The sequence below is a fragment of the Kogia breviceps genome, chromosome 6 (assembly GCF_026419965.1).
Source record: "Kogia breviceps isolate mKogBre1 chromosome 6, mKogBre1 haplotype 1, whole genome shotgun sequence".
Lineage (NCBI taxonomy): Eukaryota > Metazoa > Chordata > Mammalia > Artiodactyla > Physeteridae > Kogia > Kogia breviceps.
Genome location: NC_081315.1, coordinates 118,128,786 through 118,143,836, shown reverse-complemented (window position 1 = coordinate 118,143,836; position 15,051 = coordinate 118,128,786). Strand labels below are relative to the sequence as shown.

Sequence of the window (15,051 nt, the reverse complement as noted above, 5' to 3'; positions counted from 1 at the left end):
TACTTCCGTGCAACACCTCTATGCCTGTAATAATTTTGATCAAGTTGGGTTTCATTCTATCATCTCTTCATTGTTGGAAACTTTGATTTGTTTCTGGAAGCCATTTTAGATTTTTTTTTTTTTGGCGGTACGCGGGCCTCTCACTGTTGTGGCCTCTCCGGTTGTGGAGTGCAGGCTCCGGACGCGCAGGCTCAGCGGCCATGGCTCACGGGCCCAGCCGCTCCGCGGCATGTGGGATCTTCCCAGACCGGGGCACGAACCCGCGTCCCCTGCATCGGCAGGCGGATTCTCAACCACTGCGCCACCAGGGAAGCCCCATTTTAGTATTTTTATCAAAGACGCATATGTCACCTACGTTTGGACTTTTTGATTTGTCTTTGGTTCCAATATTTTAAATCGTTAACTGGAAAATCCATCTAATTTGTGTTCTTGAAGTGATTAACCAAGGTACAAGAGTTTGGACTGGGAGGTGGATTTGGCACTCTTTTGAGTTAGGTAACATTTTGGTTAGGTAACATTTTAGGGGGCATTTCTCCCAGAATAACAAATTTTCCTGATATACTATCTTTCTCCCCACTTTAAAATGTAAGCTCCAAGAAATTCGGGACCTATCTGTTGAGTTTACTGTTGTATGCCCGGTACCTAATGTCTTTCTAAACTTCCTAAACCTTTCCAAACTTCTCCAGGCCCTAAAATTTCAGGACTCTCCTTCACTCAAAATAGTGCCTGAGGACTTCCCTGGTGGCGCAGTGGTTGAGAGTCTGCCTGCCGATGCAGGGGACGCGGGTTCGTGCCCTGGTCCGGGAAGATCCCACATGCCGCGGAGCGGCTGGGCCCGTGAGCCATGGCCGCTGAGCCTGCGCGTCCGGAGCCTGTGCTCCGCAACGGGAGAGGCCACAACACAACAGTGAGAGGCCCGCGTACTAAAAAAAAAAAAAAAATAGTGCCTGAAACATATAAAACACTCAAGAAATAATTGTTTGAATGCATGAATGATTAAAAACTCCTATCCCTTCCCTGTCTGGAATTCTTTAGGGACCTGGACTCTATCTGCACTTGTATTCGTTGAAAAGTCACCTAACACCCCAGGAAGAGTAAGGGAGTGTCAGTCATTCGCTCCTCCAATCTCATTTGTCTCTAACATCTAATTGAGAAATTATGGGAGTTGCCGGTAGAGGTGGAGGAGCAGAAGAATCTGTACTTTGAAACTCGAAGTTTTGATGGGCTGTGGGTTATGAGAAAGGAAAGGAGTCAGGACAAGGGAGAAGGCCGGAAAGGGAGGTCGGAGATGCCACACACAAACCAAATGCCTCCCATTTGTGTTCTAGGCTATATTTTTTCTTTTCCCTTCTCAGACATCAGATGGAAACTGGCTTCTCCTCCAGAGGAGAGAAAAACCCTAAAACCTCAGGGTCCCATCTTCTTTGCTGGGATGGCTGGCAAGTCAGGGGCAGAGGTGGAGGGAATTCCCCTTGTTCCTCAGGCTCACGTTTGATAAGGAAGTGAGAAGACCTTCTCCCCTGAGAAAATTTACAGAGGTCTGGAGAGTTCAACTGCGCATGAGGAGACCATTCGGAAAGTTCCATAGCGCAGTGATCTGTGAGACAAGAGAAAGCAAAGTCCCTGACTTTTGGAAACCTTTGGGTTTTTTTGTTTTTGCTTTTGTTTTGTTTTTAAATTTATTTATTTATTTTATTCTTGGCTACATCGGGTCTTAGCTGTGGCATGTGGGATCTTCGTCGCGGCATGCGGGATCTTGTTGGGGCGCGTGGGTTTCTCTCTAGTTGTGGCGCATGGGCTCCAGGGCGCATGGGCGCTCTGTAGTTGGCAGCGCATGGGCTCTCTAGTTGAGACGCACAGGCTCAGTAGTTGTGGCAGGCGTGGGCTGAGTTGCCCCTCAGCATGTGGGATCTTAGTTCCCTGACCAGGGATCAAACCCACGTCCCCTGCATTGGAAGGCGGATTCTTTACCACTGGACCACCAGGGAAGTCCCTGGAAACCTTTGTTTTTATTACCCAATCCTACTCATAATCATAACTACCATAGCACACAAATACCCATTGAGTTCCTATTATTCATAGGGCCAGGGTAACTCACAGGCCCAAACCACTTCCAGCCTTAGGTACCAACCACTTTTAAGATAATTTGTGAAAGCACACTTAATGGTTGTTAAAACTTTTCCTGCCTTGAGGGTTGAAAAAAAAAAAATTCCTCTGTGGGAAGAAAGAGGAATAGGACTGATGGAATGCCAAACCAGTCCAGGTGCAAAGTGTGCTTCCATGTGGTATGAAACATACGAGCTGGAGATATCTCCGTGCACTTGCGGTCCCAACCAAGTGCTTGAATGGGCTTGAGATTTTTTTCCAGTATTAACACAAGGGATCAAAGCTTTAATGCTCTCTATTTTTGTGGTTAACATTGTTGTTGTTTTCAATTGTTAATCTGTTAGTAGTCAGGTATGATTTCTTAACTAAGAGACAAATATATACATAGATGTCTTTTCTTAAAAAAGTTAACCAGAATATTGTCATTTAGCTCTAACAGATTGACCGTAAAATTTTTTGTGTTTGAGGAAGAAAGAAATGCACCAAAATAAACAGAGCAGTAGGAGAGTGTAAGCATGTTCCTAGCTCTTACAGATTCACAGAACACAGTTACTGTGTGTGTTTGCTTCAACAGAAATTAGAGAGATTATAGATGAAAATAATGTATGACGGGAGAAGAGAAGTAGCTGAGGGAGATTAAGAGGTACAGACTTACAAGGTGCAAAATAAATGAGTCACAGGGATGAAACATGAGTGTAGGGGAATACGGGCAATAATTATGTAGTATCTTTGTATGGTGACAGAGGGTAACTAGACTTGTTGGGTTGATCATTTGGAAATGTACAGAAATATTGGATCACTATGTCGTGTATCAGGAACTAACACAACGCTGTGGGTCAATTATACTTAAAAAACAAACAAACTCATAGAAAAAGTGATTAGATTTTTGGTCACCAGAGGGGGGGCGTGGGAGGGGAAGTTAGATGAAGGTGGTCAAAATGTACAAAATTCCAGTTATAAGATAAATAAGTGCTAGGGATGCAATGTACCATGTGATCAATGCAATGACCGTTGCTGCATGTTATATATGAAAGTGATTAAGAGAGGAGACCCTTAGTCCTCATCACAAGGGCAAAAAGGGTTTTTGTATTTCTTTAATCTTGTGTCTATGTGAGATGATGGCTGTTCACTAAACTTGATTGCGGTCATCATCTCATGATGTAGATACGTCAAACCATTATGTTGTACCCTTTAAACATATGCAGTGCTGTAGGCCAATTATATCTCAATAAAATTCGAAGAAAAAAATGATGTAGTCAGGAAAAGATTTGTTGATGAAAGACTGTGGTGTTCATCAACGATAATGTTTTACTCTTGGCTAGTGAATAATTTCAACATCCATCAGCTTATGTGAGCCTCATGACACCTTGTGACATAGGCAGAATATTAGACAATGCCATTTTCATTTTACAAAGGAAGTGAGAAGATTTATGGGACGTGCCCCAAAGCACTCAGTACTTGGAGGAATCTGGTTGCCAGATTTTCTTTGCCTAACACCGGGGTGCCTCTCTGATAACACCTTAAACTTCTAGAGGATACCTTAGTCATTAGAAATATTTTCATATCAATTATCTCAATGGATATTATATTTTACTGGTGATTAGCATTACCTTCCTACATGAATACTCTTATTTAGGGATGTGCATGTCTTGTTTAATTGGGTGAAGACAAATGAAATTTTTCATATAAAGCTTTTCATAGGCATAATAATTTAACATAGTCATTTTGTTCATCTCCACTTTTTGCTGCTAGTAGATAACAGACTTGTCTCTACTCAAAAATCTGGATTAATAGGAAAAATGGAAACAGACAGTAAGCAAGCCAAGGGTCTATAGAAGAGTTAAGGAACAGAGTGGATGTTTCTTCTTCCATTAGATCTGGTATATCCAACTGTATCACAATGTGCTTGTCTATGCTACGATTTCTGTTTTCAAAATTATTTTGTGATGAAATTAGGACCACGAGTTCCTGTGGCCTCATTGTACAGGGCTGTGGGAGGCTATACTTTGGGCTTTGAGGTGCAGGGGAGGGAAAACTCTCGGACTTCCATGGAGCCATGGGATGTTCGTGAAACGGAAGTGAGAGGATCCCACAGCAGACTATTTGGCTATTCACAAAGGTCAGAGTAGCCATGCTAGCATGTTGACATTTTTAAGAAAGGGATTCAGAATTGGCCACGAGTTCAGAGATTGTAAGTAAGTGCTGTTTAGGGTTTGTGGCTGGGGTCTCTTTCGGAGGAGTCGGTGAGCTCTGCAGTATTAGTCACTGCCAACCACTGCCGGTGTGTCACTTTTGAAGAGTGACCCATCTGGTCACCATCTATAAACACCTTACAGTTGAAGAGGTTGAGTTTCACCTGGAAGATAAATTCCCAGCGATTCCTAGGAATAGCACTACAATGAATTTTCACAACTGCCACTTTTTAACCTGCAGGCTCAATGTTCTGAGATCACCAGTTAGCTGCTAAGACTTGGGCTCTCTCTAGTAAGTTGGTAGCTCTCATCGAAGGGCTCCAATCGATATCTATCTGCCTATCTGTCCATCCCTCTAGTTTCATGACGGTGGTGGTGAGTTGATGGGTGTGAGAACTACTGTATTTCTGATGCAAAAGACCCAAAGATGGGGAGGCTGGGTCTCCTGTTATCACATTATAAAGTTGCCAAAGAGTTCACCATACGTTTCAGGCCATGTGATCCTTTGGCAAATCTCCCAGAAATTTCCCTGGAGATCTGTATATCCCTGTCTTAAAAAAATATATTAACACAAGACATGTTTTAGAAAGGAATATCTTTTCCTTTCCTACTATCTCTTTTCAGTGGTGGTGTTTGAGTGATCTCTTAAACTCTTTTCAATAGGAGTAAGGTATGGCACAGGGCCTATCACCTGGTAGGCATTTATACTTAATAAATATTTATGAGATGAATATTGTTTAAATTTACTTTCTTTGGTATGTCTTGTGATTATACTCATTCAACTATGGTGAACGATGATGAAACTTTCAGAAAAAAATAAGTCAATGAGCTGCTTTAAAAGATTAAAAATTCATCTAATGGATTTTTAGATTAACAGCCCAAAGAAAGGAATTGGGCACATAAAGAGTGAGAAACTTATGACTTATGTTTCCTCCCTTTCTTTTATAGTTATAATATGATCTGACAGAAGTTTAGGGCTCAAATCCTAAAGGACATTCCTAGTCCCCAGTTTTAAGGATGTGGAAAACTGAGGGTCATGGTGACTTTTTCTCCTCCTTCCCTCCCTTCTTTCCTTCTTTTTTGTTACAGTTTTTGCATTGGGTTGGGTTGGGGAAGAGACTGTTTATACAGATAATGTTATATATCATCAACTCAAGTATTCTCCCAATGAAATTTTCATTAATCAATCCCTCAGAAAAAGAAAAAAGTTTGGTTTCCTCTTGCAGTTGTGAAACCTAGTTGAGACCGTGCAATGGAGTTAATGGGTCAATGCTGTTAGTCTTGGCACTGGAGTTATCGCTGTCCTAGTAATTTGGGAATATTCCAAAAGAGATTAAGAGTTTTTCTCAAAGGAACAAAGTTTTCTATAGAAACAAGACGTTTAACCACTTTTGTGGTTCTGGTGAGTTTTTGGCTTCAACATTAATCTCTATTATGCCCACATTTATTTTCAGGTTCTTTTCAGTTCATGCAAGTCTCTTACTTTAATTTTCTGCCATACTTAATAGGGGTCACTAATGGTAAGACTTTATCTCTTTGTTCCCATTTGTAAAAGTCCAGAAACCAGCACACTGTTCTTTCCGTATGCAGGTGAAAGCCAGTAAGCCTTAGTCACGGGCAACTCTCCTCTTTCCCAGGAATGAATTAGATGGCATTCCATCAGTGGTTGAATTCAGAGAGGAGGGTTCTCATCTAGGACAGCAGTGATACAGAGATAAGCAAATTCTAATAGGAATGATTGTTAACAGCTTGAATGGTTTTCCTTCATAAATATTTTTATAACTAACAGTTTATGTATGCATAATCTTTTTAAAATGTACACAAATTGGATCATACTATAGAAAGTTCTCCTTATATTTTTCACTTAATCATCATTTACCCTGGAGCTCCTCTATGTCAGCACCTAAGGCAACTGTACCTAGTATATTTTATTGCTGTATTGTGTTCATTGTAATTTATTTAATAATTCTCATGTCAATTATATTAGGACATTTACATTATGTCCTAACCATCTTTTTGCTTTTTTTATTAATTTTTTAAAATTGAGGTAACATTGGTTCATACACTATACGTTTCACGTGTACAATATTATATTTTTATTTCCATGTACCCTACAGTGTGCTCACCACCAAAATTTTAGTATCACCCTAGAGTTGATGCCCTTTACCCAATTCACCCTCCACCTCTGGTAACCACCACTCTTTCTTCTACATCTACATATTTTTGTTTGGTTTGGTTTATTCATTTATCTTTGTTATTAGTTTATTAGTTTTCTATATTCTACATATGAGTGAAACCATATGGTATTTGTCTTTCTCAGTCTGGCTTATTTCACTTAACTTAATACCCTCAAGGTCCATCCACGTTGTCCCAAATGGCAAGATTTCAAAAGATGTGTGTATTTTTAATTTTGGTGTGTGTGTGTGTGTGTGTGTGTATGTATAAAATGCAATTTTAACCTCATGTTTCTTGATCCACAAGGAACTTCAAACTTTCTAATGGAGATATGCAATTAAATATGCCAATCAAGATAGATGAGTCACACCTAGAAATGATCACTCTGTAAAAAGTGAAAATGTACACTCTGAATTGTTACTGGAGAAAGAGTAGAGAAAATAAATTTTTAAAAACTACGATGTATATCCCCATTTAACTGCTGATTTATTGGACAAAAAAAAACTTCACACTTTGATGGCTTGTTATATTATTATTGAAAAATATGTTTTTAGCAAAGACCAGACTAGACCAAACTAAAATAGACATTCTCTATTAGGGATACCTGTCATCAAATGTGAAAAGGTGGGTTGTCAATAGAGACATGATACTGTGTTTTTAGCAAAGACCAGACTAGACCAAACTAAAATAGACATTCTCTATTAAGGATACCTGTCATCAAGTGTGGAAAGGTGGGTTGTCGTTAGAGACATGATACTGATATGGAGATGCCATCATTCCCTGTCACAAGCGTGGTAAGTTTTTGGTTGTTGTTAAGTTGCTTTAACCTATTCTGGGATCATTGAGTATTCTTCCTATTCTGGAAACTCTCAGAGACTAGGACAGTTGTCAGAGTCTAAAAGAGTCTAATGGCAGTTAAAGTTTGTTATCAGGAAAATCAGTGGCCTCTCCCATGTTTATAAAGAGTTGCTACTGTTAGATCAGCCATTCCCATGTTTTGACAACTGACAAAATTTCACAAGTTTTTTCTTTTTTCTTTTTCTGATTATAGGATACAAGTGTAATGAAACGTTTTTGTTGCTCAATCCTGGAAGTAAATGCACCTTTGGTTATTGAGTTAGCAGGGAGGGGGGAGGGGGAAGGGGGTCAGTGTGGTTGGCGGTTCATAATAAAAAGTCCTTGAGAAACCTTGTTTTGAGTCCAAAATACCTTACATCTAAGTTGAGGGCCAAGAAGGGAGCAATGCTAAAGTGGTTTTTATCAGCTATTAGTGTTCATGCAGAAATAATTGAAAGTATTATTGATGATTTATACCCAAGGCTTTTTCTTCACAGGGCAGAATTCTGGAATTCTTATAGTCATTACTGAGGTATTCCACTTTGACTTCCAGTTGGCATTAAAATTGGAAGGCTAGAATACAGAGTTATTCAACTTTTTCTCAAGGAAATACATAGTCAGACCTCGTGGTCAGAGTGTGGGTTTGAAAGAAGATTAGCCATATCTCTCAAGCCTTTTTAGAAAGGACCCCAGTACTTACACCATGAATTGTTCTGTCAGAATTTGAAATGTGTTTATTTACATGTTTATTGTCTCCTACAATGAGCTGTAGAGACTCTCGCTGACCCAGTGAGTACTATAATATCTGACACTTGGCGGATGTTGATGACATAGGTGTTGATCCAATAAATAAGTCAGTCTTTCTTCACCAGTCCCAGTTCCAGTGTGTCACCCATGGGTTGATCAGGGATTAGTGTTGTATCTCAACCTCATACTAAAAAGTTGCAAGCTAGTACCATTGTGATTATTTATTCGATGTATAAATTGTAACTAGGCACCTATTTAAAAAATAGATTTTTTAAGTTGTCAGTCTAATATCTGCTTGCTTTAAAATAGTCAAACAATGCAGAAATGCATATGGTACAGAAGAGAACGTTCCCATCCCCACCCCCAGAGTATCACAGTAACAGTCCGATGGGCATTCTTGGCACTTCCTTGAGTACATCTGTGGCAAATGATTAATGATGACGAAACAGGCTTCTTCTGGACCAGAAATCCAGAACATCTGATAGAGAAGAAGCGCCTCAGTTAATCAGGCTGTGATCTCCTCCAGAGCTCCTTGCTGCATTGTGCCTAACGTAGCTGAAGGGGGCAGAAACATCCGCTGCACCGTCCACTGAGCTCTTCCATTAACTGTTATAATCAAAACTAGATTTTGGTAGGAAAAAGTATGTATTTCTTTAAAAAAAAAAAAAAAAAAAAGATGCTCTTGTGACCTTAACAGCTGTAAGTAGTCATCTGCCCTCATTAAACACAATGGCCCAGACTCTCGGCCTCTTTGAGGCCCTAGATTTAGAATAACCTTTATCATCAGATTGAAAGATAAATTTCATATGAACCAGATGCTTTTCTATATCAACAATCTCTCCCTCAACATGTTCTATAGGAAATGCTCATTTCACATTCTACTGCAAACTTGCTATCACTTATTTTGTGAAAAGTTGGCTCATGAAATAAAACACTTAATAAACACTTAACAATAAAACACTTAATAACAGGAATAATCATTAGGACAAATCAAATTCTCAGTATATCAGTTTCCTTGACTTTCAGTTAGGGATAATGAGACTTAACTGCTCTTACCTGATAAAGTGAGATGAGAGTTAAAAGTGATTTTCAACATTGAAGGACAAACCAAGTAAAGCAGCAATAATAACAACAATAAATAGTAATAAAATCATAATAGTACAATAAAAACTGTTTTATTCAGCACCTATATATTAGAGGCTCTGTGCTAACTAAATACCTTACTTATATGGTTCTACAAAATTCATAGAACTAATTTACAAGTTAGGTATGATTATTATTTCAGATGAACAAAGACTTAGAGAGCTTAAGTAATTTTTCCAGTCATTAAACCAGCAAATGAGAGCACTGCGATTGACATTTGTAGCTCTAATCTATTGGTATTGGCTTATAGTGGTTGGGAATGTTGATGCAATGTCCAGGCATAGCCAGAGAGTCTGTCAAGATTGATTAGTAATATCCGCCAGAAGTATGAGTAAGGACTGGGCAGAGCAGAACATAAGCTGCATATTTGTCTCTTGCATCACATCAAGATGATGTAACTTAGGGGGGAAAAAATGTTTGTTCCCTTTAAGTATCACAGTCTAAGGACCCTGTGCCCTGTGCCCAGTTATAACAAAAAGCTGTATGGTTCCAAAGCGTACAGTGGCTGAGATGTGCCAGAGGCAGAGCTACTGGCTTCCCACAAATAACAATCATCCCACTGGCCAAGCAGCTCCCCGACGGCTCCCCTGCAGTACCATTGTCACATCACAACAAAGCGCCTCTGCCCTCAGACACATAGGCCCAATGGCTGGCACTGAGGGTTTCCCTGAAAAATGCACTGTCCTCTGTTTTGAGTCAGCCTTATTGTTCAGAGCTTAGGGAGTGAGGCTTATGTCCAGATATGGGACAATAATATGTGCTATGCTCTTGTTGCCAGCAATGTTGTGGGTCACCATGATACCTAAACTTTCAACTCTGCAGTGCTCTGAAATGACCTCCTCGTGCCCTAACCCTCAAAGTTTGGATACGTATTTATGCCTTATTCTAATACCACCTCCTCGGAAGTCTTGCAGCGGCAACAGCAGCAGCCAGAGTCAGTGTATCGATTCTTGTCACCCCAGCATCTAGAACATGGCCAATAAATATTTAACAAATGAAAGGATTGATAGCTGTGCCGATACTTAAGAAATTAGGTATAGTTAAACTACAATGAGTTTTGAGACTCAGGAAGATAAAAAGGTAGTAATTATTCCAAAGTTACTTTCCTTGGATCTACTCTGATCATGTGTGAAGCACACAGTCTAGCAGCAAAATATAGTAGAGGATGGGCTCAGCTTCCTGAGGACTTGACTCAGTGGGGAGAGACATGATCCCTATAATGTACTGATGGTTCAGAAAAGTCATAGGTCTGGGGCTAAGGAGCAGAGACCGATATATATCGAAAGTGTGTCATTTGTGTGTTTCTTTGCTTTTGGCTTGTACAAAAGTCACTGACATATCTCCCACTGGTCTGTGAAAGGCAGATAACTGATAGAGTAAGTAGTTCACCAGCAGTGTCTATGACTAGATGTATTGGGTTGGCCAAGATTTGACAGCTACCAAATGTTAACTAGTGTTCAGAAGTCTCCTGAAGTCTCTGGTGTGTTGTGTCTGCTGGGATGCTTTGGGGTGTAAATAATAAAAAGCAAAACTCCAAATAGCTTATACAGTAAGAAAGTTTTATCCCCAAAACAAGAACTCTTGTGATGGGGTCACTGAAAGATTGGTTAACTCAGCAACTCAGTCACATCTTGAAGGGATACTTTGCCATCCTCTCTGACTTAGCTTTGGCCTCAAGGCAGCTCCCTCCTGGTTGCAAGATGGCTGCTGCACTTCCAAGCAATACGTGGTAGTGAGTAAGGAAACCTTTCCCTAAAAGGCCCGCAGCAGCCCTCTCCTCACATCACATTGGCTAGAATTGGGTCAGTGCCCATCTTAACAAATCACTGGTAAGGGGAGTGTGATTACGAAAACTTGCTTAGGTAATTAGGATTTTACTCCTAAATTGAAGATAAGGTCACCTTCCTTAGGGGACTCATGAGTTGGGAGAACCTGGACAAAATCAGGGTTCTTTTAACACGGAGAAGGAGAAAGGGACTTGGCCCTTGAACAGGCAGCCAACAGTGTCTGCTCTATATGCTCAATGGACATGCCATATCCATATTTCCATAATACCTTCCATAGCAGCAAGTCAGTCCCCAGTTTGCTAATAATTTGGTGACGGTGGCAACTTTTCATATGAAAATTTAGCCATCATCTGGTGAGGTAAGGACAAACCACGAAAAATCAATTCAGGTAAGACGGCAAAATCTCCATTACCTGACGTTACCAATGCAGTCCAACTCTCCATTCCCAAATCGGGACGGCTTGTTGACTGTAAAGGCTTAGGTCATTCCAGCAGGAGGGGACATTTCTTTGAGATAAGAAAGTGGGAAGGAGCAGCCGTCAAGTGAACATGGGGAAAAAAGCTCCCTAAGAAGAGGAAAAGGCAGAAAACTGAAAGGATCAGAAAGTGCTGCAATGACTGGCTCACGGTGAATGGGAAGAGAACAGCAGGCAGGAAGGTGAAAGGGGGGGAAGGAGAGGTCATTCAGAGCCTTGCAGGTCCCACTGAGGAGCTGGGGGTTACCTTCTAAGTGCAGTGGGGAGACGCTGAAGGATTAAACAGGATCTACAAATGTAAAATCGTACCAATAATCCTATGCAGGATTGTTTTATATGTTGGAAAGAGTAACTCTGTTTAATGTAGGCCGTATGTCATTAGAGAAGCTACTCACAAAATCCCCACCTAATAGGCAGTTGCCAGGAATTCAACTTCATTACCTTGGTTCTGTGCAGAGTTGACCTTTAGTTCTCGCCGGTGGATGCATGTTTGCGGACGGGGTAGCCTAGTGGAATGACTTAGTCGGGAGCAGCACTTAAGACATTTTAAATAAATGGTAATGCCTCTGAAAAGAAAGAAAACTCCTATTTCCCTATTGGGTGAGGCTGCTGTTCATTTCAGTAGTTGTTCACTAGTTTATCCCCTGGTTGTTTTTAATGTAATTTTCCTTTTTTAATTGGAGCATAACTGAGTTACAATGTTATTAGTTCCTGGGGTACAGCAAAGTGATTCAGTTATACACACACATATATTATTCTTTCTCATAGTCTTTTCCAATATGGTTTATTATAAGATACTGAATATAGTTCCCTGTGCTAGACAGTAGGAGCTTGGTGTTTATTTTACATACAGTAGTGTGTATCTACCTGCTAATCCCAAACTCCTAATTTATCCCTCCCCCACCCCCTTTTCCCCTTTGGTAACCATAAATTTGTTTTCTATGCTAACTGACTTTTAGAACCTAAAAAGGGAATGCTGCCAGAAACAGGGTGGGTAAACACATCTCGCCCCATGGTCAGCCAGCTTTCCTTTCAGTCATGCGGGCGGCTTGTGAACTCTGGAACACACGTGTACGGGCTTCACTACGTGATGGAGGTTGCCTGTTCCGGTTGCCAAGTCCTTTCATACTTCGTGTTACATCATTGAGCTCAACACACTCCAGAGCTCTCCTGCTTCCTCAGCAGTTCCTTGATAACAAGTCCATATGTCAGTTTTCTTTTCAACAATCTCACTTTTTCAACAATCTTTGAGCACCTGTGCCTATGTAGAGGCAAATACAGTACAGGGCACTGAAGGACAGTGTCGGAGTGGTGCCAGTGAATGGTTATGGGGGCTCAGGGGAGTGAACCTGGATGGACTTTGGCGGGTGGAGGCGGGGGTCTGAGAGCAGAGCTAAGCCTTCTTCCTCTGGCTTCTGTGAGAAAGACGGATTAGAGGGAGAGAGATTCAGGGAACAGAGCCAGGCGATTTGGAGCCTGATTGGACAGAGGACAGAAGTGAGATAATTCCAGGCGTTTTCAGCCAACCCCATCTCATCCCACGGGATAGTTCTCAAGCTGAAACACAAAGGTTATCAGAGTTCTTGAGATCCTGCCCTGGATCCATTCCCCTTTTCCATGACCTCTTTTTGGAACACTGGTTCAGGATAAGTGGCATGGCCTTCAGAAGAAAGCACTGAGGAGTTTTCCTACTCTTGTTTACAAAACATTTTTAAATGCTTCTGGGTAAATGCAAATGACTGTGATGCCTCTCTACCTATTTCCTGCCAATGGCAGTCTTCTAAGAATGGTTAATGTCAGATGTGAAATTATTTTCCTGAATGTTGTTTCTTTTCTCTTTTCATTATGAAGTATATTCGGTGCTCTTCGAACTGGTGCTTATATGGTGTACATTTTGATGACCAAAGGCCTGAAGCATTCAGTTTGTGACCAGGGTTTTTACAATGGACCTGTCAGCAAATTCTGGGCTTATGCATTTGTGCTAAGCAAAGCACCCGAACTAGGTGAGTGTCTTCTCTCCTTACATTTCCTCCCCTAAACCCCCACCCCTTTGTAGCTACACGCCCACAGTATTTATGGAAAAACGAACAAAGAAATAATTTGAAGGTCCTGTTTTACTGGTTGCAGGAAAGTTACAATGAATGAATTTGCGTTCTTGACTAACTTCCACTGTTTTTTTTCTCTCCCCTCCTTCCCTTCTTTTAAATAATTGTACATTGAATATGAAGAGCAGAACAGTTTACATAGAACATGCACGTATCCAAGCCTTACTGAACACACACTTCCAGAGGCTTATAACATCTACCCAGCCCCTTCTCTGAGGCCATTAACAGCTGAGCTAATATTAGAATATTGGGAAAAGTTAGCCACACAGTTATTTCCCAGTCCCACATCGAAGTGTAATTTCAGCTCTGGAGTTTGGACACAGACTAGGAAATTCAGCTTTTTGTTTGGGTATCCTCATGTTCTCATTAACGAAATATTAAGGGTTAGTTTCTGGTGTTGTTTAATTTTAATCATCAAAGAAATAGGCCTTAGGGAAATGTAGTTCATCTTCTAGAAATTAATCCAAAATACTGGGGCTTAGAAATTAATCCAATATCTATATATGTAGATTCCTAAGGTTTTTCCTTTAACTCTTTAATAGTCTTAATATAAGTGTGGCACAAGTTAGCAGAAACAGTGAAAAATTAAGTAGCAAGTGTTTGACACAGACACGGTTCCCCAGGAAAATATCTCTATTGCCAGAGAAAGGGATCCACCAGTGATAATAAGCTCTGAGTTCATCCATGAGCAGCGCTGGCCAGCATCTCATAAGCTGGTACATATCCCTAGGGGACGCCTGTCCATCCTCTGGGGTTCTTAATGTTTTTATCTGGAATTAAGAATTGGCTTATTTCATTCAAAAGTTTTATTTATAGATTGTGTTCCGTCTCCTGTTTCTCCTAAAAAGGGGATTAGAGGTCGTAATTTCACTGTAAGTCACCTGCAGTATTAGCTATCAAGTCTTTCTGAAAGGTGCCCCTGTGTCTGTTCACAATGGATACCACGTGTCTCCCATGTGTGCATCCGCCACCTATAGCCGCTCTCCACCTCAGGCTGTAACCTGATGCCTACAGAGTGCTGACAATTGGTTTGAACTGTTGGTTCGACCACTGTCTTCCCAGGTCAAAGACAAAGGAAGAGCAGCGGGGGGGAAAAAACTTCAGCGCTCACACACACAGCGTATGAAAACAGTCTGAGAGTGAAATGCATTAGTATGGATTCATTCATTTATTCCTTTAATAAATTTTTTAAATTTATTTTTTATTGAAGTATAGTTGATTTAAAATGTGTTAATTTCTGCTATACAGCAAAGTGATTTAGTTATACATACCTAAACATTCTTTTTTAATATATCCTTTTCCATTATGGTTTATCACAGGATTTTGAATATAGTTCCCTGTGCTATACAATAGGACCACGTTTTTTATCCATTCTATATATAATAGTTTGCATCTGCTAACCCCAAACTCGCACTCCATCCTTCCCCCACCCACCCCTTCCCCTTGGCAACCACAAGTCTGTTCTCTACGTCTGTGAGTCTGTT

General features: G+C 40.6%; 1 protein-coding gene across 6 annotated transcripts in view; it reads left to right on the top strand.

Annotated features, from left to right (window-relative positions):
• ELOVL6 (ELOVL fatty acid elongase 6) overlaps positions 1 to 15,051 on the top strand; it is a 365,824-nt gene that overhangs the window by 330,592 nt on the left and 20,181 nt on the right. For all 6 annotated transcript variants that reach the window (XM_067036486.1, XM_059066176.2, XM_067036487.1 and 3 more), the window contains one exon: positions 13,314 to 13,465. In XM_067036486.1, the coding sequence (XP_066892587.1) occupies positions 13,314 to 13,465 (152 nt within the window). The remainder of the gene's footprint in view (positions 1 to 13,313; positions 13,466 to 15,051) is intronic.